Below are 21139 nucleotides of genomic sequence, written 5' to 3'. Positions count from 1 at the left end.
TATATAGACTTACCTATAACCCTCAATCCTATTAAGTCCCATGTACTCATCCAGAAGTCTCTTAAAAGACCCTATCGAGTTTGCCTCCACCACCATTGACGGCAGCCGATTCCACTCACCCACACCCTCTGAGTGGAAAAACTTATCCCTGACATCTCCTCTGTACCTACTCCCCAGCACCTTAAACCTGTGTCCTCTCGTAGCAGTCATTTCAGCCCTGGGAAAAAGCCTCTGAGAATCCACCCGATCTATACCTCTCAACATCTTGTACACCTCTATCAGGTCACCTCTCATCCTTCGTCTCTCCAAGGAGAAAAGACCAAGCTCCCTCAACCTATCCTCATAAGGCATGCCACCCAATCCAGGCAACATTCTTGCAAATCTTCTCTGCACCCTTTCAATAATTTCTACATCCTTCCTGTAATGAGGCGACCAGAACTGAGCACAGTACTCCAAGTGGGGTCTGACGAGGGTCTTATAAAGCTGCATCATTATCTCCCGACTCCTAAACCCAATCCCTCAATTGATGAAGGCCAGCACACCACATGCCTACGTAACCACCTCCTCTACCTGCGAGGCCGATTTAAGAGTCCTATTGATATACTAAGTATTCAAGTTCCACTAGATATTAGAGTACTGTTAGAGTACTCTTACAATTTTGTGAATTTGTGCAACATTTTACTCAGTTTGCTGATTACTGAGTAAAATTCCAAAGATTTCAGTGTGTAAATTATCCACACATTTTAGGACATTATCCCTTTCCAAAATGCACTTTGATGCATATTTCATCAGAACTTTGAGTTAACAGTCTACAATAAAAGTAACTAAATCAAATGCATGTCAACCAAGCTTTCCATACACTATTCATTAAATCTGATTACAGGAGCTGCATGCTTGATTAGAGCCTAGGGCTTTTAAAAGTAAAATCAAGACAATGCAGAGCACTTCCCACCTCTATTTTGTTGTTAATGACCATGAGAGCTACTACAGAACGAGAGGTATCGTTCTAAATAATTAGCAGGGTAAATAAATGAGGTTACAGAGGTCTGGGTAAGATGCTCTGTCAGAGTCAGTGCAGACTCGATGGGCTCCGTCTGCACTGTGGGGATTCTGTTTAGAGCTAATCCAAAAGAGCAGGCTTGGCCATGATGGATTTTAGTTACTCCTTTTGTGTCACAAAGACATGGTAATGCAAACTTTCCCTCCCATTATAACTAAATTTTCTTGGACTGAATTTAAATTTGGCTATCAATAATGCTCAGGTTTCATTTATGTATTCAAAATTTATAGATGATATTCAAATACTAGGGAACGTGGTTATGAGCTAAGTATTCTGCTATGAATGTCTGCCTTCCTGCAAAACGCCACCACCGCAACAGTATAAATTGTTAAGTGGACCTTAATTTCAGCAATTCTGTCAATACTGCTTTCAAAATGTAGTCTGACAGTTTTTCTTTTTATTGACTTGTGGATTCTATTAAATACAACTTTGTAAGATCGCAACAAGACAAACGACTAGTTAAATTGGTTTGGAATCGTGTTGGTTGAGGGAGGCTACTGGTAAAATACTTTATTATAAATACGGCTGTGGGATCTTTAACATCCACCCGATCCAGAGAAATAGACATACCGGTCTTCTCACGACTCATTCATGGATAATGTATGTCAAACAAATGAGTTTGTTTCAAACATCGACTAAGGAGCAGTGACTGAACCCACAATTTTCTGACTCAAATGTTACTATCCGAACCGCGTTAACAATGAAACTCGCATTTATTTGGTATTTCAATCTGCACACTTCCTCCAATGTATAAATTAACTCTGCCCAGATGTGACTTGCAGGAACATAAAAGTAAACATTCAGCCTCTATTTCCAGAGGTCGGTTCGCTCCACACCAAACGCGTCTCAATCAAAACCAACACATCAGAGGTAAAATAAGAGAAAAAGACTAAAAATATCGGGTATTTGTGACTGTTCCCATGGAGAAACGCATCAGAAATGTGTTTTTCAAGGCAGTAAATAATTGGGGTTCTTCTGATTGAAAGACCCAGTGACTCCACTGTAGAATAATTTAGCCTCACGATTAGTAAACGGCGAGTGCATTTTCATTCCAAAATTCACCAAAACAATGTAACCGCAAAGCTCCTTATAGATTAAATTGTATTAATAAAAGAAGCTCGCCAGCAGTCTGATTGCAGAAGACAACAAGTTTGGGTAACTAAGTTATTGGAGGTCGGGAGGACGGATATCCATCGGGGCAGGATGAGTTATTTACCCCCCGCGCCGCCGCTGACAGTACGGGCCATGTTACCGGGATGTACCTGAGTAGCGGAGCTGCCTGAACACCGAGAGCCGCTTCATGATGCCTCCCGCCCGCGCCGCCATTTCCACCTCCAGCTCGAGCCCGACAGCCGCCCCGCCCCCTCCCGCCCGGGTCCTCCTCAACAGCGAGGGAAGGCCTCAACCGTGCCTGAACCAGAAAAAAACAACCACCCGCCCGCAACCAATTATACAGCAGTCTCCAATCACCACAACCCGCTAATGTGTCATTGCATCAATCTGCTCCACAGCTGGAGGTGACATAATGCGGCGTTGGTGAACGTGTGGAACGAGGTTATTGTCAAGGCGGAGTTTGGGGTTGGGCCGGGGTGGGTCCTCGGACTCGGCTGGGCTGGAAGTTTCTGGGAGCCGGAGGGAGAGTGAGAGGGAAGGGGAGAGGGCAGAGTGCAGACCCGGGGCCGAGACTGCAGACCCCCCCCCCCCCCGCCCGTGCCGAGACTGCAGACACCCCCCCCACCCGCCCGTGCCGAGACTGCAGACCACCCCCCCCCCCCCCCGTGCTGAGACTCCCGACACCCTGCTCAAAGACAGCGGGGAAACTGTCGGTGGCGGTTGGGACGCGGAGATCGGGGATCGAAGGCGCTCGGTGAGTGGGAGACGGAGGGATGGAGATGTAGGGAGCCGGGTTCCGGCTCTGTGTCCCTGGATGGGTGGGTGTGTGTGTGTGGGGAGGGTGGGCCGGGCCGTGAACCCCTGCGGATGTTTGTGCAAGTGTTTTTATTTTTACTTGTTGCGCCAGTTGCTGTGTCACACTTGGTGCCTGTGATCGGTAGTGTTTACATTGTGCGAGTTTCACCGGTGAGTCAAAGTTACTGATTCACTGTCAAACTTTGTTAGCTTCACGTACTCTCTAACTTTAATTGAGGAAGCTATCCAATTCTGTGAAATTATAATGCTGCAAGATTTTTTGATCGCTCATGTATTACAATATTCTCCCATTTGAAATAAGTCGACAAATAGGATATCAATAAATCCTTTCACGTAATTTACATTGTTCCATAATTTAATTTATCGTGATGTCACCCAAAGGTGTCCAGACTGTACCCTTACAACCTTGACCTTTGGTACATTGGCCTTAAAAGTCCAGGCAACATAGTCCTATTTGTGGTTATATTTATTTGGTTTTTTTTGCGGGTGGAGGTTTTCTGCTTTATCGTTGTTTGCAAACGCCTAGTTGCCACAGTACGCGTTAAATATTATTGTGTCACAGGAGTCGGTGAGAACTTCAAAGCCCATCTCTGTCAGGCTTACAGCTGAAACTGGTTTTCATGTGATCTGAGTGTAATGTTGCATATTTTTTTTATCTATGAGAAGATGTATCATGTCTAATGGTGATAAATGTTTTCACTCGTGAGGTGGCATTGCCATTGCTATGATGCTTGGTATATATTTTGCTAAAACAGTTTTACCACTAAATATTTTTTGTTTCCTACCCAGGTAAAAATTTGAAGGCTTGAAACTTATTTTAATTCCAATAAACAATTCTAATCATGTTGGTGGTAAAGTAACTCCATAATAGATGTTGATGACTTTTTATGTTAATGTATATTTCACATGTAGCTTTTCCTTAAACTTTTGTATATTGGGAATACATCAAGGTCAGCAGTGTGATTTAAAAATATTTAGTCAGGCACAGGAGTGAGATAATGATTTGCATCTTCTGGTAATGGCATTCCCGTGAAGATGAAACCATGAGTTTTTAAAGCTGTGGCATTGCCATTTGTCATCTTGTCAGTCATTGTCTCCTTAACCAGAGATCATGTGTCCAGAAATTTACTTGTGCGTTTTTTTTGTTCAAATTACTCCTGTTGGGAGGAAAAAAGTAAATAGAGATCTTTAGATTGTTGTTGAGCATTTGTCATGATTCAAACTTGCTTTCTTTCAATAGAAATTAGCCTTTTAATCATGGCTTCCATGTTGGTTCACGCATTCAGAAATGTCCCAACCAGTGTGTCGCGGGCTGCAAAGTTAAGTAAGTATGTGCACAGTACTATTTTGGAATAAAATAGTGTTTGAGCTGAGATTTAACTGCCATTTTCTGTTAGTTTATTTTCTTGGGTACTGAGATCCCACCATTATGATCCATCCATATGAGCATACCTCCTTGCGAAATTGCATACTACGGGGGGAGGAAGGGGAAGGTAGAAGTGGTTTTGAAATGCTTGTTTGCTCTTCCACTTTTGGCGAGAAAGGCATGATACGCATATATACCACAGCCCCATCTTATTCAGATCAAAATGAGGATAGTTGATTAAAATGTGTTTTTTTTTAAGTCAAAAGTTCACATCTGGGGTTGGGGGAGCACTTCCATTTAAAAGTAATAGAGCATTGCAATTGGATCATTACCAGTATTTTCACAGTTTGTAGAAACACTTCATTCAATAATCTCTATTCTTTTAATACCTGTATTGTCAGTAGTGGCAACTGCTGGAACACGAATTTAAGAGACCATTGAATGGGAGAAAGCAAGATCACCTTCACTCATACTGATGAGTTCCCATTCTTAGTTGTGCTTTTTGGGGAGGCATTAGGTGTCTTGCTATTGGAGGAAGAGCATTTAGAGGGAAAATGATTCCTCTGTTGTAGACATCTAAGTAAATGGCTGAGTGATGTGATTAGGATGTTGAGAACAGATCCCCGCAGCTCATGTTGATTGTAATTGTGTTGTCTTGGAGAAAATGGAGAGATGTAATATGATTACATATGTGTATTTTCACATTTCCACATACACTTTTCATGTATGTAGTTTCTTCTTGTCACACCAATTATGTAACGTTTTTAGGGAAATCATTGCAATGCTGTGTGGCAATACTTGATAATCTTATTGCTACTTCCCTGAAATGAAAATTTACTTATTTTAACCTGAGAAGCTGAGAATGATCAAAATATAAAGATTTATAAGGATATTAATCACAGAATCTTTAAAGTGTAGAAGGAGACCATTTGGCCCATTGAGTCTGAACTGGCTCCCTGAAAGAGCATTCTATCTAATTCCACTCTACTGCCTTATCGCTGTAATCATGAATTTTCTCTCTTTTCAGATAGCAATCCAAATCCCTTTTGAATACTTAGCATATCTCAGGACTCAGCATATCTCTATCAATTCTTTTCCCAACCTTTCCAATATATCCTCATAGAAACCATAGAATAGAATCCCTATAGTGCAGAAAGAGGCAATCCAGCCCATGGAGTGTGCACCAACTCTCCAAAAGAGCACCCCACCCAGGCTCTTCTGTCTGCCCTATCCCTGAACCCCATGCATTTACCATGGCTAATCCACTTAACGTGTTCATCTTTGGACTGTGGGTGGAAACTGATGCACCCTTTAGAAAACCCAGGCAGATACGGAGAGCACATCCAAACGCCACATAGATAGTCACTCAAGGCTGTAATCAAACCTGGGTCCCTGGCGCTGTGAGGCAGCAGTGCTAACCACTGTGCCACCATAGCTGCAGTTGTTTATGCCTCGAATCATTCTTGTGATCTCCATTGTACTCTCTCGAATGCCTTCACATCTTTCCTCAAGTATCGTGCCCAGAACTGGACACAGTACTCCAGATGAGCCTAACTAATATCCATATTCAACATGATCTCCTTACCCTTGTACTTGATACTCCAATTAATGAAACCTAGGATATTTTCTCCTTTATTAATTGCTCTCTCACATTCAATGACTTGTTTACATATGCATCAAAGTTCCTTTGTTCCTGTTTCTCCCTTTATTTTATACTCTGTCTCCACATTCATTCAGCCAAAATGAATCACGTCCCACTTCATCTGCCACTTTTCTGCCCTATCCACCGATAAGTCTTATCTCTTTGGAAGTTCAAGACTATCCTCATCACTGTAGGTAACGTTTCCAATCTCCATATCATCCGCTAATTTTGAAATCATGCCTTGCACACCACAGTCTAGATCATTAATATATGTAAGGAAAGCAAGGGTCCCAAAATTGACCCACTGATTCTTCCTCCAATCTGAAGAACATGTGTCTTGAGATACCTTTTGAAATTATTTATTCATTTAAAACTACAACAATGTTTCTTTCATACCATGAGTTTTATATTTTTACACTTAAATATACCATCCAACTAGATACATGGGAAGAATGAAGCAATTATCTTTGATCCTTGCTCCATCCATAGCTACCAATTCCATCCCTTTCCCTGGTAACAGTCTGAAATCAAGCCAAACTGTTCACAACTTGCTGTTATTCATGATGCCAAGATGAACATATCCATGGCAACACGACCATCTATTTCCACTTTGGTAACATTGCCTGACTTCATCCACGCTACAGCTCACCTGCTGCTGAAACACTCATTCGTGCCTTGTTACCTCTGATCTTGACTATTTCGACATGCATATTCTACCCTCCATAAAGGTGAGATTATCCAAATCTCTGCTGCAATTGTCCTATCTTGCAACAAGTCGTGTTTTTCCCAGGTGCTCAGTGACCTACATTGCTCTTGGTTAAACAATACCACAGTTTTAAGATTCTCACCTTTGTTTACAAACACCTTCATGGCCTCACTCCTCTCTTACTGCAATCTATTCCAACTCCACAACTCTCCAAGCTACCCGCACTCATCTAATTTTGACTTCTTGCTCATCACTTATCACTCTACTATTGGTGGTCCTGCCTTCAGTTTGTAGGTTGCTATTGTGATCATTTCCTTGAGCAATATATTGTGGAACTAACTAGGGATAAAGTATTTTAAATCCAGTATTGAGGCAGGATCAATTATTAATATTATAGTAAATTATCCATTGGGAAATAGTGATCATATACAATTGAATGGATGGCATGGTGGCACAGTCATTGGCACTGCTGCATCACTGCACCAGAGACCCAGATTCATTTCCAGCTTTGGGTGAGTGTATGGAGTTTGCGCATTCTCTCCGTGTCTGTATGGGTTTCCTCCGGGTGTTTTGGTTTCCTCCCACAGTCCAAAGGTGTGCAGGTTAGGTGGATTGGCCATGGTAAATGTGCGGGGTTACGGGAATAGGGCGAGGGGTGGACCTGGGTAAGATGCTCTTTTGGAAAGTTGGTGCAGACTCGATTGGCCGAATGGTCTTCTCTTCATTGTGGGGATTCTATGATTAAGTTTGAAAATAATATATTCTAATCGCAAGCAAAAATCTTAAACTTAAAGCCAATAACATAGGTATGAGGGAAGAGCTGGGTAAGATGGCTTGGGTACATAGAATGGTATGGTGGTTAAAAAAAAACACTGGGAAACATTTAAAAACACAATTCAAAATGTTCAACAAAAATACATCCCATTGGAAAATAACTCCACACGAAAGATCCATCTGTGATTTGCTAAGAAATTTAATGATAGTATTAAAATACAAAAGACTTATGCCGTTACTTCTGAGTTTCCCATATCGGATTTGGTGGTACTCCAAAAATGTGCTGGTGAATCCCTCTTGGAAGCTTAAAGTTAAGGTTTGCATGGCAATTGCCTGAAGACCTAACTTCCTCTGGGCGATTGCCCTGTGCTGGGAACCATCTGAAAATGCAACTTCAATCACAAACTTCAGATGGTTCCAACAGGATTTTACCCTGAAAAAGTGAGAATTAAAAGCTCTTCTAACTTCTGGTTAACTATTAGAAACACCCAGACCAACCCACATGGGATTTCCCCCATGCCCCCGGATGACTGATCACTCCCATCGGCCTGACCTGATTCCCCACTGACTTCCAGCTCCTCAATCCCAATCTTCAATACACCTGACCGATCTTCAAATTCCACAATGGACTCAAACCTCTTAAAATCTCTGGACCTGATGGAGATAACTGCAGAGACAGTGGATGCGCTCTCTCTGATTTTCCAAAATTCCCAGACTTTGGAATGGTTCCAACAGATTAGAAGTTGGCAAATGTCACTTTTCAAGGAAGTGGAGAGAGAGAAACCAGAAACTACAACATGAGTCGTTGCGAAAGTGTTGGAAGCTCCTATTAAGGAAGTTTTAACAATGTACTCAAAGGATAATATAGAACATAGAACAGTACAGCACAGAACAGGCCCTTCGGCTCACGATGTTGTGCCGAGCTTTATCTGAAACCAAGATCAAGCTATCCCACTCCCTATCATCCTGGTGTGCTCCATGTGCCTATCCAATAACCGCTTAAATGTTCCTAAAGTGTCTGACTCCACTATCACTGCAGGCAGTCCATTCCACACCCCAACCACTCTCTGCGTAAAGAACCTACCTCTGATATCCTTCCTGTATCTCCCACCACGAACCCTATAGTTATGCCCCCTTGTAATAGCTCCTTCCACCCGAGGAAATAGTCTTTGAACGTTCACTCTATCTATCCCCTTCATCATTTTATAAACCTCTATTAAGTCTCCCCTCAGCCTCCACTGCTCCAGAGAGAACAGCCCTAGCTCCCTCAACCTTTCCTCATAAGACCTACCCTCCAAACCAGGCAGCATCCTGGTAAATCTCCTCTGCACTCTTTCCAGTGCTTCCACGTCCTTCTTATAGTGAGGTGACCAGAACTGCACACAATATTCCAAATGTGGTCTCACCAAGGTCCTGTACAGTTGCAGCATAACCCCACGGCTCTTGAACTCCAACCCCCTGTTAATAAAAGCTAACACACTATAGGCCTTCTTCACAGCTCTATCCACTTGAGTGGCAACCTTTAGAGATCTGTGGATATGAACCCCAAGATCTCTCTGTTCCTCCACAGTCTTCAGAACCCTACCTTTGACCCTGTAATCCACATTTAAATTAGTCCTACCAAAATGAATCACCTCACATTTATCAGGGTTAAACTCCATTTGCCATTTTTCAGCCCAGCTTTGCATCCTATCTATGTCTCTTTGCAGCCTACAACAGCCCTCCACCTCATCCACTACTCCACCAATCTTGGTGTCATCAGCAAATTTACTGATCCACCCTTCAGCCCCCTCTTCTAAGTCATTAATAAAAATCACAAAGAGCAGAGGACCAAGCACCGATCCCTGTGGCACTCCGCTAGCAACCTGCCTCCAATCCGAAAATTTTCCATCCACCACCACCCTCTGTCTTCGATCAGACAGCCAGTTACCTATCCAATCGGCCAACTTTCCCTCTATCCCACACCTCCTCACTTTCATCATAAGCCGACCATATGATCAAAGTAAACATGGATTTGTGAAAGGGAACGTAGATATAGTATACTTGGATTTCTAAAAGGCATTTGATAAGATTAGTAGGCAAGATAAGAGCTCATAGAGTTGGGGTACTATTATTAGCCTAGATAGAGGATTGGTTAACAGACAGGAAGCAACGAATGGGGATAAATGGGGCCTTTTTCAAGATGGCAGGTGGTGATTAGTAGAGTACTGCAAGGATCAATGGGAGCTCAGCTGTTTACAATCTGCATTAAAACTTAAGAAACCAAGAGTAATGTATGGAAGGCTATTTCATTGGAGGCAGTACAGTGAAGGTCCAATAGATTGGTTCCTGGGAGAGAGGATTTTAAGAAGCTGAGTAAATCTGATCTATAATCTTGGGAGTTTAGAAGAATGAGAGGTCATCTCATTGAAGCTTACAAGATTCTGAAAGGGCTTGACAGGGTAGATGCTGAAAGATTGTTTTTGCTGGCTGGGGAAGCTAGAATATGGGTGAAATCTCAGGATAACAGTTGAATCATTTAGGACTAAGTTGAGGAGAAATGTCTTCACTCAGGAATTCTCGATCCCAGAGGGATTTGATGCTCTATCATTGAATATATTTAAGGCTGAGAGATTCAGAATTTTTGGTGTACATAGAACATAGAACAGTACAGCACAGAACAGGCCCTTCGGCCCACGATGTTGTGCCGACCTTCATCTGAAACCAAGATCAAGCTATCCCACTCCCTACCATCCTGGTGGGGGGGTAGTTATAGAACCGATGTCAGGGGTAGGTTCTTTACCCAGAGGGTGGTGAGGGATTGGAATGCCCTGCCAGCATCAGTAGTAAATGCGCCTAGTTTGGGGGCGTTTAAGAGATCCGTAGATAGGTTCATGGACGAAAAGAAATTGGTTTAGGTTGGAGGGTCACTGTTTTTTTTTAACTGGTCGGTGCAACATCGTGGGCCGAAGGGCCTGTTCTGCGCTGTAATGTTCTATGTTCTATGTTCTATGTTCTATGGTGTGCTCCATGTGCCTATCCAATAACCGCTTAAATGTTCCTAAAGTGTCTGACTCCACTATCACTGCAGGCAGTCCATTCCACACCCCAACCACTCTCTGCGTGAAGAACCTACCTCTGATATCCTTCCTATATTTCCCACCATGAACCCTATAGTTATGCCCCCTTGTAATAGCTCCATCCACCCGAGGAAATAGTCTTTGAACGTTCACTCGATCTATCCCCTTCATCATTTTATAAACCTCTATTAAGTCTCCCCTCAATCTCCTCCGCTCCAGAGAGAACAGCCCCAGCTCCCTCAACCTTTCCTCATAAGACCGACACTCCAAACCAGGCAGCATCCTGGTAAATCTCCTCTGCACTCTCTCCAGCGCTTCCACATCCTTCTTATAGTGAGGTGACCAGAACTGCACGCAATATTCCAAATGCGGTCTCACCAAGGTCCTGTACAGTTGCAGCATAACCCCACGGCTCTTAAACTCCAACCCCCTGTTAATAAAAGCTAACACACTATATGCCTTCTTCACAGCTCTATCCACTTGAGTGGCAACCTTTAGAGATCTGTGGATATGGACCCCAAGATCTCTCTGTTCCTCCACAGTCTTCAGAACCCTACCTTTGACCCTGTAATCCACATTTAAATTTGTCCTACCAAAATGAATCACCTCACATTTATCAGGGTTAAACTCCATTTGCCATTTTTTAGCCCAGCTTTGCATCCTATCTATGTCTCTTTGCAGCCTACAACACCCCTCCACCTCATCCACTACTCCACCAATCTTGGTGTCATCAGCAAATTTACTGATCCACCCTTCAGCCCCCTCCTCTAAGTCATTAATAAAAATCACAAAGAGCAGAGGACCAAGCACCGATCCCTGTGGCACTCCGCTAGCAACCTGCCTCCAGTCCGAAAATTTTCCATCCACCACCACCCTCTGTCTTCGATCAGACAGCCAGTTACCTATCCAATCGGCCAACTTTCCCTCTATCCCACACCTCCTTACTTTCATCATAAGCCGACCATGGGGGACCTTATCAAACGCCTTACTAAAATCCATGTATATGACATCAACCGCCCTACCTTCATCAACACACCTAGTTACCTCCTCAAAAAATTCTATCAAATTTGTGAGGCACGATTTGCCCTTCACAAATCCGTGCTGACTATCCCGGATTAATCCGCATCTTTCTAAATGGTCGTAAATCCCATCCCTAAGGACCTTTTCCATCAATTTACCAACCACCGAAGTCAGACTAACCGGTCTATAATTACCAGGGTCATTTCTATTCCCTTTCTTAAACAGAGGAACAACATTTGCCACTCTCCAGTCCTCCGGCACCATCCCCGTGGACAGCGAGGACCCAAAGATCAAAGCCAAAGGCTCTGCAATCTCATCCCTCGCCTCCCAAAGAATCCTAGGATACATTTCATCAGGCCCAGGGGACTTATCGACCTTCAGTTTATTCAAAACTGCCAATACATCCTCCCTCCGAACATCTATTTCCTCCAGCCTATTAGCCTGTAACACCTTCTCTTCCTGAAAAACATGGCCCCTCTCCTTGGTGAACACTGAAGAAAAGTATTCATTCATCACCTCGCCTATCTCTACTGATTCCATACACAAGTTCCCACCACTGTCCTTGACCGGCCCTAACCTCACCCTGGTCATTCTTTTATTCCTCACATAAGAGTAAAAAGCCTTGGGGTTTTCCTTGATCCGACCCGCCAAGGACTTCTCATGTCCCCTCCTAGCTCTCCTCAGCCCCTTTTTCAGCTCATTCCTTGCTAACTTGTAACCCTCAATCGAGCCATCTGAACCTTGTTTCCTCATCCCTACATAAGCTTCCCTCTTCCTTTTCACAAGACATTCCACCTCTTTTGTGAACCACGGTTCCCTCACTCGGCCATTTCCTCCCTGCCTGACAGGGACATACCTATCAAGGACACCCAGTATTTGTTCCTTAAAAAAGTTCCACTTTTCATCAGTGCCTTTCCCTGACAGTTTCTGTTCCCATCTTATGCCCCCTAATTCTTGCCTAATCGCATCATAATTACCTCTCCCCCAATTGTAAGCCTTGCCCTGCCGTCCGGCCCTATCCCTCTCCATTGCAATAACAAAAGACACCGAATTGTGGTCACTATCTCCAAAGTTCTCTCCCACAACCAAATCTAACACTTGGCCCGGTTCATTTCCCAGTACCAAATCCAATGTGGCCTCACCCCTTGTCGGCCTATCCACATATTGTGTCAGGAAACCCTCCTGCACACACTGCACAAAAAGTGCCCCATCCAAACTATTTGACCTACAAAGGTTCCAATCAATATTTGGAAAGTTAAAGTCCCCCATGACAACTACCCTGTGACCCCCACACGTATCCATAATCTGCTTAGCAATTTCTTCCTCCACATCTCTATTACTATTTGGGGGCCTATAGTAAACTCCTAACAACGTGACCGCTCCTTTCCTGTTTCTAACTGCAGCCCATATTACCTCAGTGTGCATATCCCCCTCAAAGTGCTTTTCCGCAGCCGTTAAACTATCCTTGATTAACAATGCTACTCCTCCACCTCTTTTACCAGCTTCCCTACACTTACTGAAACATCTATACCCCGGAACGTCCAACAACCATTCCTGTCCTTGTTCTACCCACGTCTCCGTAATGGCCACAACATCGTAGTCCCAAGTAGCAATCCACGCCCCAAGTTCATCCACCTTGTTCCGGATGCTCCTTGCATTGAAGTAGACACACTTCAACCCACCTTCCTGTCTACCGGTACCCACCCTTGACCTTGATACCTTCCCCAATACCTCAAGGGATCGAGGGATTTGGAGAGTAGGTGAGAAAGTTGAGCTGAAGCCTAAGATCAGCCATGACTGTATTGAATGGCAGAGCAGGCTTGATGGACAATATGGCAGTGTTCCCTCCAAAATATGCCTCTGCGTGACCGTGCAACAATCCAAGTCCAATGCACTTAAATATTGAAGTTGTGCAAATGTTGATCTTTTACTGTAATTCTAGACCACCAACAATGTGCTCCACAACAGGAAATTGATCAATGAGAGAGGAGCCTGGCATGATTAATCAATGGAATTAACAACAAAAATTCACTCATCAGTTCTTGGAACCTAAAGCTATGTTAGCATTTGTCTTTCCTGTTGTTCACTGGCCCACCCTACTGCTTGCTGCTTCCCTCCCCAATCCTCCCAACTAGCAGCCTCTTTCATCCCTCCCTCACTTCCTCCCTCTCACTGCCCTCTACTGAGGACTTGCTCACAGAGGTGGTTCACAAGGGCAGGGTGGCAAGGAGTCGCAGGGTTGGGGGAATGCAGTGAGTTGGAGGTAGAAAGCAGTGAGCAAGGAGGTAAGTTAGGAAGTTATTAGGAGTTAGTAGGTGGATGTTTTGGGCCAGTTAATACCACTGATCTAATCACTGTACTGCAGCTGGATTAATCCCAAAGATATTCAACACATTAAAAATACAAGGCCATTTCCAGGGAGTTGTGAAAAGGTTTGGATTTCTAGCTCAGATCTCCAAATGATAAAGCAAAGGTTCTTGTGAGATTATCTCATGATTTTAAACTGCACATACTTTCAAATACCACCTCTCCCCAATTCTCTTTTGTATGTACTGTGAAAGATGGTTTGCTGTAAAAGTAGTGAACTGGTTCATTACTTTGCAATTCAGAGATTTTTAATCTTAAAAAAAGTTGTAAGTGAAATAAAATGTCACTGCTTCTTCCCCCAAAAACTATCCTGACAGCCATTCTCCCTTCTGGGATTCTATTCTCTCTTCACTACAATACTTTGTTCCCCAGTTCCCAGATGTAGTTTCCCCTTCAATATTCACTTAACTTACAAGAACACTGTGTCTTAGTTCATAGAGACATTTAAAAAATTATTTCAAAAGGCAAACCAACTTTGCTTTTTCTATTTTGAGATTGTCATATTAAAAGAAAAGATTCTTGTTTCTTGAGCTGTGATTACCAATTCAACTCTTTGTCAAATGATCACAGTTCAAGCTACAATATGAAAACTAACAAATGCCTCTTTCATATATGGTAGTGTAGTGGTTATGGTACTGAATTTAAAACCAAAAGGTTGGGATTTCAAATGCCATCACGGTAAATTTAAAGTTTAATTCAGAAAATCTTGTAATTTGAGGACTAGCATGTTACCATGTCAATGGCTGGGGCTGGTATTCTTTCTTCCATGCCTATGGTAACTTTTATATAAAATATATATATATATATATATTATATGTAGGTTTTTTGATTCTACTGGTAGTGCACATCCACCATTACCTTGATATTAGTGCACATTACAAAATTCATTCCGCACATGGATGGAATAAATTAGAGGGTGTGCCTGTGTGGTCTACTCTTTTTTTCTGTTCTTACTTTCAACTGCCTCATCCCTAAGCTCCAGAATTTTCTCCTTCAACCTTTCTAGCTTTCTTCCCTCTCTCTCTTTTCTCCTTTAAGAAGTGTGTTTTAAACTCAGGCCCTCTCTGACCAAACTTTTACAGTCTGCCCTAATATCATATCTGACCCAGTGCCTAATTTTGCTTTATTATAATACTCCTGTGAAATGCCTTGGGATGTTTTGTTACATAAAAGCATCATACAAATATGCAATGTTTTTGACATTTGATTTGATTTATTATTGTATCATGTATTGGTATACAGTAAAAAGTATTGTTTCTTGTGCGCTATACAGACAAAGCATACCGTTCATACAGAAGGAAAGAAGAGTGCAAAATGTAGTGTTACAGTCATAGCTAGGGTGTAGAGAAAGATCAACTTAATGCAAGGTAGGTCCATTCAAAAGTCTGATGGCAGCAAGGAAGAAGATTTTCTTGAGTCGGTAGGGGTCCTCTGATTTTTGTATCTTTCTCCCAACAGAAGAAGGTGGAAGAGAGTATGTCCAGAGTGCGTGGGGTCCTTCATTATGCTGGCTGCTTTTCCGAGGCAGTGGGAAGTGTAGACGGAGTCTATGGGTGGGAAGCTGGTTTGAGTGATGGACTGGGTCTTGTTCATGACCGTTTGTAGTTTCTTGCGGTCTTGGACAGAGCAGGAGCCATACCAAGCTGTGATACAACCAGAAAGAATGCTTTCTATGGTGCATCTGTAAAAGTTGGTGAGAGTCATAGCGGACATGCCAAATTTGTAATGGCATCTTTAGTGAGACAAATAAGCTGCAAGGTTTACTGATAATATCATTCTTTTCAAACTAGGTACACGTTTGTTGAGCTCAGTATCTCACACTCACTCTCAAGGTACAGTGTTTTCATACCAATTTTTCTAATCACTAGCATGCATTTACTTGCTGGTTAATGTGATGCTTGACTTTGACTCTTTTGGTGTTATAAGTTTACATTATCTTAAAATTCTCTCCAGCAGCACAAGCAACCAGTAAGAAAACTCTAGCAAAACCAGGGTTGAGAAATGTTGTCCTGGTTGAAGGAGTCCGTGTTCCATTCTTAATGTCCGGTACCACGTAAGTAATAAGAGTTATGTAGTTTGAATCTGCACATCACACTCAGGGACAGATTATTATGCTTCTGTTCGTGCCGAAACCAACATGAAAGGGCATTATTGCGGGTACAAACTTATTCTGGGATTCCTGCTCCGATCCTTGTCTGTGGCAACTTTTGTCAGCTTGGAATAAGGGTGCAAATCGTGAGGCTTCATGCAGTACTCCTGACCTTGCCGGCTGCATTGTCAGGGTGGGCATTTAAGACACCGCCTTCCTGCAAATTTGGTGGAGTCGGGCCGACTTGTGTGGGATATGAGACGGCTCCTCAGAGGAGACGTGAACCATAGAGAAACTCTAGTCTTGAGTCAAGAACCTTTTGAAAGATAAATTTAAAAAGTGTTTTTAGGTGATAGTTTATGGCACAAAAGAAGGGCCGTCAGTATGATTTTTTATGTTTTTAAGTATGTATTTAAGGTTTTCCTATGGATTTTTAATATGCTTTCAATGCAGTGATTGATCACAAGGTTCTGTCCTGCTTCTGTTGTTACAGTTGCCTTCTAACCTATCTGCCATGACATTCCTTACTGCTTCCGGCCTGCTTCAGAAGGCAGCAGGGCAACAGGCCTCTTTCCAGCCCTTGACCACGCCCTTGAGATGAAAATATGGCAGGCAGGTACTGCCAAAATGGAGTTGGGAAAATTCCCAACTCCTGATTCCTGCCTTGAAGACAAAAATCCAGCCCCTATTGTCTAAAAGCTTCTTTGGGGAGACATCAGGTCACAACTTTTGTTGAAGCATAGAATTTTTCTTTTGATTTTCATCTCTGCTTTTCCAAAAGGAAAATGACCCCTGAGGATAGTCATTTATGCAAGCTTATATGGTATTTGCAGCTGCGACTTGTGTGCCTGTTGTTTGCATGTATTTGTATATGTATGTTTAACCGTGGCAACCAAAGCAGCTGAGTCCTGTAATAGCCTTGCTCTGCATCTGCAGAATAATACTGAAGGATGGGAGTATTGGAAGGGAAATGTTAATAGAAGTAATCTAATCCTTTTCAATTCATGGAACTGAAAAAGAAATCTGCTCCTGGCTAGTAGGCAAGTTGAATTTTCAAGTCATGAATAGTTTAGTGCCATGTATAATTCTTTTTATTACCAGAATGGATTTTTATCTAACCCTTTATAAACCTAATTACATGTTGATAATATATTGAGTCTGTGCTCTTGCAGATACGCAGATTTGATGCCGCATGATTTGGCCAGAGCAGCACTACAGTAAGATGATTAAAGTTTGGAACTCTCGCATATACATTGTGTTCCATTTTGGAATATTGAAACTCATTATGGAAACTGACAACATTTTTATTCATATAGGGGACTACTTACAAGGACTAACGTTCCAAAAGCAGATGTGGAGTACATAGTGTTTGGTACTGTTATTCAAGAGGTCAAAACAAGCAATGTAGCTCGAGAGGTATGTAAGAGTACCACAATTTAAGGTGGTTGGTATTTTTTTTGAGACAGTTGACAGCATAGCAATGTAAAAAGATGGCTATCACAGTTTTTACACTAGATATTTTCTTTAGTTTAATGTCAGCCTTCACACTTGTAAATGGACGCCCTATACCTTACAAATCCAAAGTGTATCTCTTTCTGCCCAGTATCTAGATAAATGATAGCACGGTTCACAGGTTGTAACAGAGAATCCTTACTTCATATACCAACAATTGATACTTCTTGCATCATGAAGAGTAGCACGCCAAAATAAATTTAGATCTCAGAGCAAGCTGAGGCTTTTGTTTAAAATAATATTGTGTAGTTTTGGGAGTTAACCTCTTGATTTTTAACCAAACCCTTGAGACAGAAAGGAAAGAGTCGTGCTGCATTTGTTTTTCAAATTTGTGGGATGTGGATTATGGTTATATTTTTACCTGGATGCTTTTTTATCTAAATATTGCAAGAATACAAGTTACAGAATTTCACATTGGTAAAAGTATATATATTTTTTAACAATGGAGGAGTGTTTCTCATTACTGAGAGTGTACAGAAGATGTTGCTGGGGAAATGTCATAGACTAACAATATACGGATGAAAAGGGTTAAGATTTTGCAGTCAGAGCTTATGGAGCTAGGAAGTAAATTTAACAAGCATGACTTCAAAAGTAGGTATCTCTGGGTTACATCCTGGTGCAACAACTGGAAGAATGGCAGGCTAATATGTGACTAGAATTATGGTGCAAGAGGGAGGACTTCAGATTCCTGGGACATTGGAAGTTCTGTGGCAGGAAGGACCTGTTCAAGACGGATGGGTTGAACCAGAATAGAGTTAAGATCCATACCTTCGTGGATGAGAATTTAAAACCAATTCAATGGAGGTTTGGGCCACCAAAATACAGTATTTATAAAGTAAGACATAGGAGCAGAATTAGGGCACTCGGCCCATTGAGTCTGCTCTGCCATTCAATCATGGCTGATACTTTTCTCATCCCCATTCTCCTGCCTTTTCCCCATAACCCCTGATCCCCTTATTAATCAAGAACCTAGCCATCTCTGTCTTAAAGACACTCAATGACCTGGCCTCCACAGGCTTCTGCGGCAAAGAGTTCCACAGATTCACCACTCTCTGGCTGAAGAAATTCCTCCTCATCTCTGTTTTAAAGGATCTTCCCTTTAGCCTGAGGCTGTGCCCTCTGGTTCTAGATTATCCTACTCATGGAAACATCCTCTCCACATCCACTCTGTCCAGGCCTCGCAGTATCTTGTAAGTTTCAATAAGATCCCCTCCATCCTTCTAAACTCCAACGAGTACAGACCCCGAGTCCTCAACCGTTCCTCATACGACAAGCTCTTCATTCCAGAGATCATTCTTGTGAACCTCCTCTGGACCCTTTCCAAGATGTGGAGATGCCGGCGTTGGCCTTGGGTAAGCACAGTAAGAAGTCTCACAACACCAGGTTAAAGTCCAACAGGTTTATTTGGTAGCAAATAACATAAGCTTTCAGAGCACAGCTCCTTCGTCAGTGCACAGACACAGAAATCAAGTTACAGAATACTAATTAGAATGCAAATCTTTACAGCCAGCCAGGTCTTAAAGGTACAGACAATGTGGGTGGAGGGAGCATTCAACACAGGTTAAAGAGCTGTGTATTGTCTCCAGACAGAACAGCTAGTGAGATTCTGCAAGATCAGGGGGAAAGCTGTGCACTGTTGGAGAACAGATATCCACTCCGTCTGACGAAGGAGCTGTGCTCCGAAAGCTTATGGTATTTGCTACCAAATAAACCTGTTGGACTTTAACCTGGTGTTGTGAGACTTCTTACTGCCCTTTCCAAGGCCAGCACATCCTTCCTTAGATATGGGGCCCAAAACTGCTCACAATACTCCAAATGGGGTCTGACCAGAGCCTTATGCAGCCTCAGAAGTACATCCCCGCTCTTGTATTCTAGCCCTCTTGACATGAATGCTAACATTGCATGTGCCTTACCAACTGCTGACTGAACCTGCACATTAACCGTAAGAGAATCTTGAACAATGACTCCCTAGTCTCTTTATGTTTCTGATTTCCTAAGCATTTTCCTATTTAGAGAATAGTCTATGCCTCCATTCCTCCTCCCAAAGTGCATAACCTCACACTTTTCCACATTGTATTCCATCTGCCACTTCTTTGCCCACTCTCCTAACCTGTCCAAGTCCTTCTGCAGCCCCCCTGCTTCCTCAATACTACCTGTCCCTCTACATATCTTTGTATCATCTGCAAACTTAGCAATAGTGCCTTCAGTCGATGTATATTGTGAAACGTTGTGTCCCAGCACTGATCCCTGAGGCACACCACTAGTCACCAGCTGCCATCCTGAAAAAGTCCCCTTTATCCCCAGTCTCTGCCTTCTGCCAGTCAACCAATCCTCTATCGATGCCAGGATCTTCCCCTTAACACCATGGGCACTTAACTTATTTAACCGTCTCCTATGCGGCACCTTGTCAAAGGCCTTCTGGAAATCTAAATAAATCACATCCACTGGTTCTCCTTTATCTAACTTCCTTGTTACCTCCTCAAAGAACTCAAAGATTTGTCCGACATGACCTCCCCTTGACAAAGCTGTGCTGACTCAGTCCTACTTTATCATGCACTTCCAAGTACTCTGCAATCTCAGTAGAAGCAAGGTGAACAGAAGACTGGGAAAGACAATTATAAATAAATAATATTGAATTAAGTGGGACCATAGAAAATACAAAGACTTCTGCGTTGGGCATGTATGTAAATGCCCAATGTGTGATTAATACGATCAGTGAGCTGCAGGTGCAAACAGCTATGTAGGAATATAATGTAGATGCAACAATTGAAATCTAACTCAAAACAAGAGGGGAATTGGATGCTTATTATTCCTGACTGTAAGGTATTCAGGAAAGATGGGGAAGGAGGAGTGGCAATTTTAATTAAGGGAAATAATTTAGTGCGGGAAAGAAAATATCCTTCAGAGATCAAAGAGTTTAAGATGCTATTTAACTGGAGTTCAGAACCAAGAAATGGTATTTTACAGGCTGTTGAATAGTAGGTGGGAATTAAGATTTGCCAAGAAGTTTGGTGTGTTCTGAGGCTTAATCACCAGCAGTATAGATTTGGATAATTACTATTCTATGAAATGGACATTTTGAACACTTAAAAAGGCCTAAGGAGAAACAGTGACACATTTGTAAAGGACAGATTGTACTTGACTGACTTAATGTTTTGAGAAATGGAGTGTAAAGGGAATGCCATTGATATACATATGGATTTTCAGAATGAATTTGATATATGGTTGCATGAGAGATTTGTTATGGAAATAAAAACTTATCAAAGGGATTGTAGCTGCATCATTGGAGGGTGGCTGGGAGTCAGAAATAAGAGTCATGAGAACTTGGTGTTTTTTGATGGGTGCGATGTGGCCAGTGGTATGCCCTGAGATCTGCGTGGATGCTTAGTTTGATTTCTGCACAACAGGATTGCTACCAAAGTATTCTGATAACAAATGAGAAAGCAAAAAAGTAAAGGAGAATTCAATAGATCACAGGAAGACGTAGGAGATTGTAGTTTGGACAAATAGATAAGGGGAAGCGGTAACATAGTGGTATTGTCACTGTACCCAGATTTGACACTCTCCTTGGTTGATGATGGAGCTTGAATTCAATAAAAATCTACAATTACAATT

The 21139-nt window shown here is 42.4% G+C and overlaps 2 protein-coding genes across 17 annotated transcripts in view; one reads left to right on the top strand and one right to left on the bottom strand.

Annotated features, from left to right (window-relative positions):
• The window catches only part of LOC144493679 (trifunctional enzyme subunit alpha, mitochondrial-like), a 71271-nt gene extending 68848 nt beyond the window's left edge, over nt 1-2423 (bottom strand). The window contains exon 1 of the mRNA XM_078212982.1: nt 2323-2423. Coding sequence (XP_078069108.1) covers nt 2323-2386 — 64 coding nt within the window. The 5' untranslated portion in view covers nt 2387-2423. The remainder of the gene's footprint in view (nt 1-2322) is intronic.
• A 14-nt stretch (nt 2424-2437) lies between these two features.
• hadhb (hydroxyacyl-CoA dehydrogenase trifunctional multienzyme complex subunit beta) overlaps nt 2438-21139 on the top strand; it is a 37440-nt gene continuing 18738 nt past the window's right edge. Inside the window, exons 1-6 of one of the 16 annotated variants that reach the window (XM_078212991.1) lie at nt 2448-2577; nt 4230-4313; nt 15714-15755; nt 15880-15976; nt 17185-17229; nt 17329-17428. In XM_078212991.1, coding sequence (XP_078069117.1) covers nt 4247-4313; nt 15714-15755; nt 15880-15976; nt 17185-17229; nt 17329-17428 — 351 coding nt within the window. In that variant the 5' untranslated portion in view covers nt 2448-2577; nt 4230-4246. Of the gene's footprint in view, nt 3140-3503; nt 3558-4229; nt 4314-15713; nt 15756-15876; nt 15977-17184; nt 17230-17328; nt 17429-21139 lie in introns of those variants that run through there. The other 15 variants (XM_078212983.1, XM_078212989.1, XM_078212984.1 and 12 more) reach the window with 15 other exon arrangements.

Source organism: Mustelus asterias, chromosome 5 (genome assembly GCF_964213995.1).
Source record: "Mustelus asterias chromosome 5, sMusAst1.hap1.1, whole genome shotgun sequence".
NCBI classification, from domain to species: Eukaryota; Metazoa; Chordata; class Chondrichthyes; order Carcharhiniformes; family Triakidae; genus Mustelus; species Mustelus asterias.
Note: the sequence above shows the minus strand (reverse complement) of the source record. Positions and strands in the feature narration are given on the sequence as shown.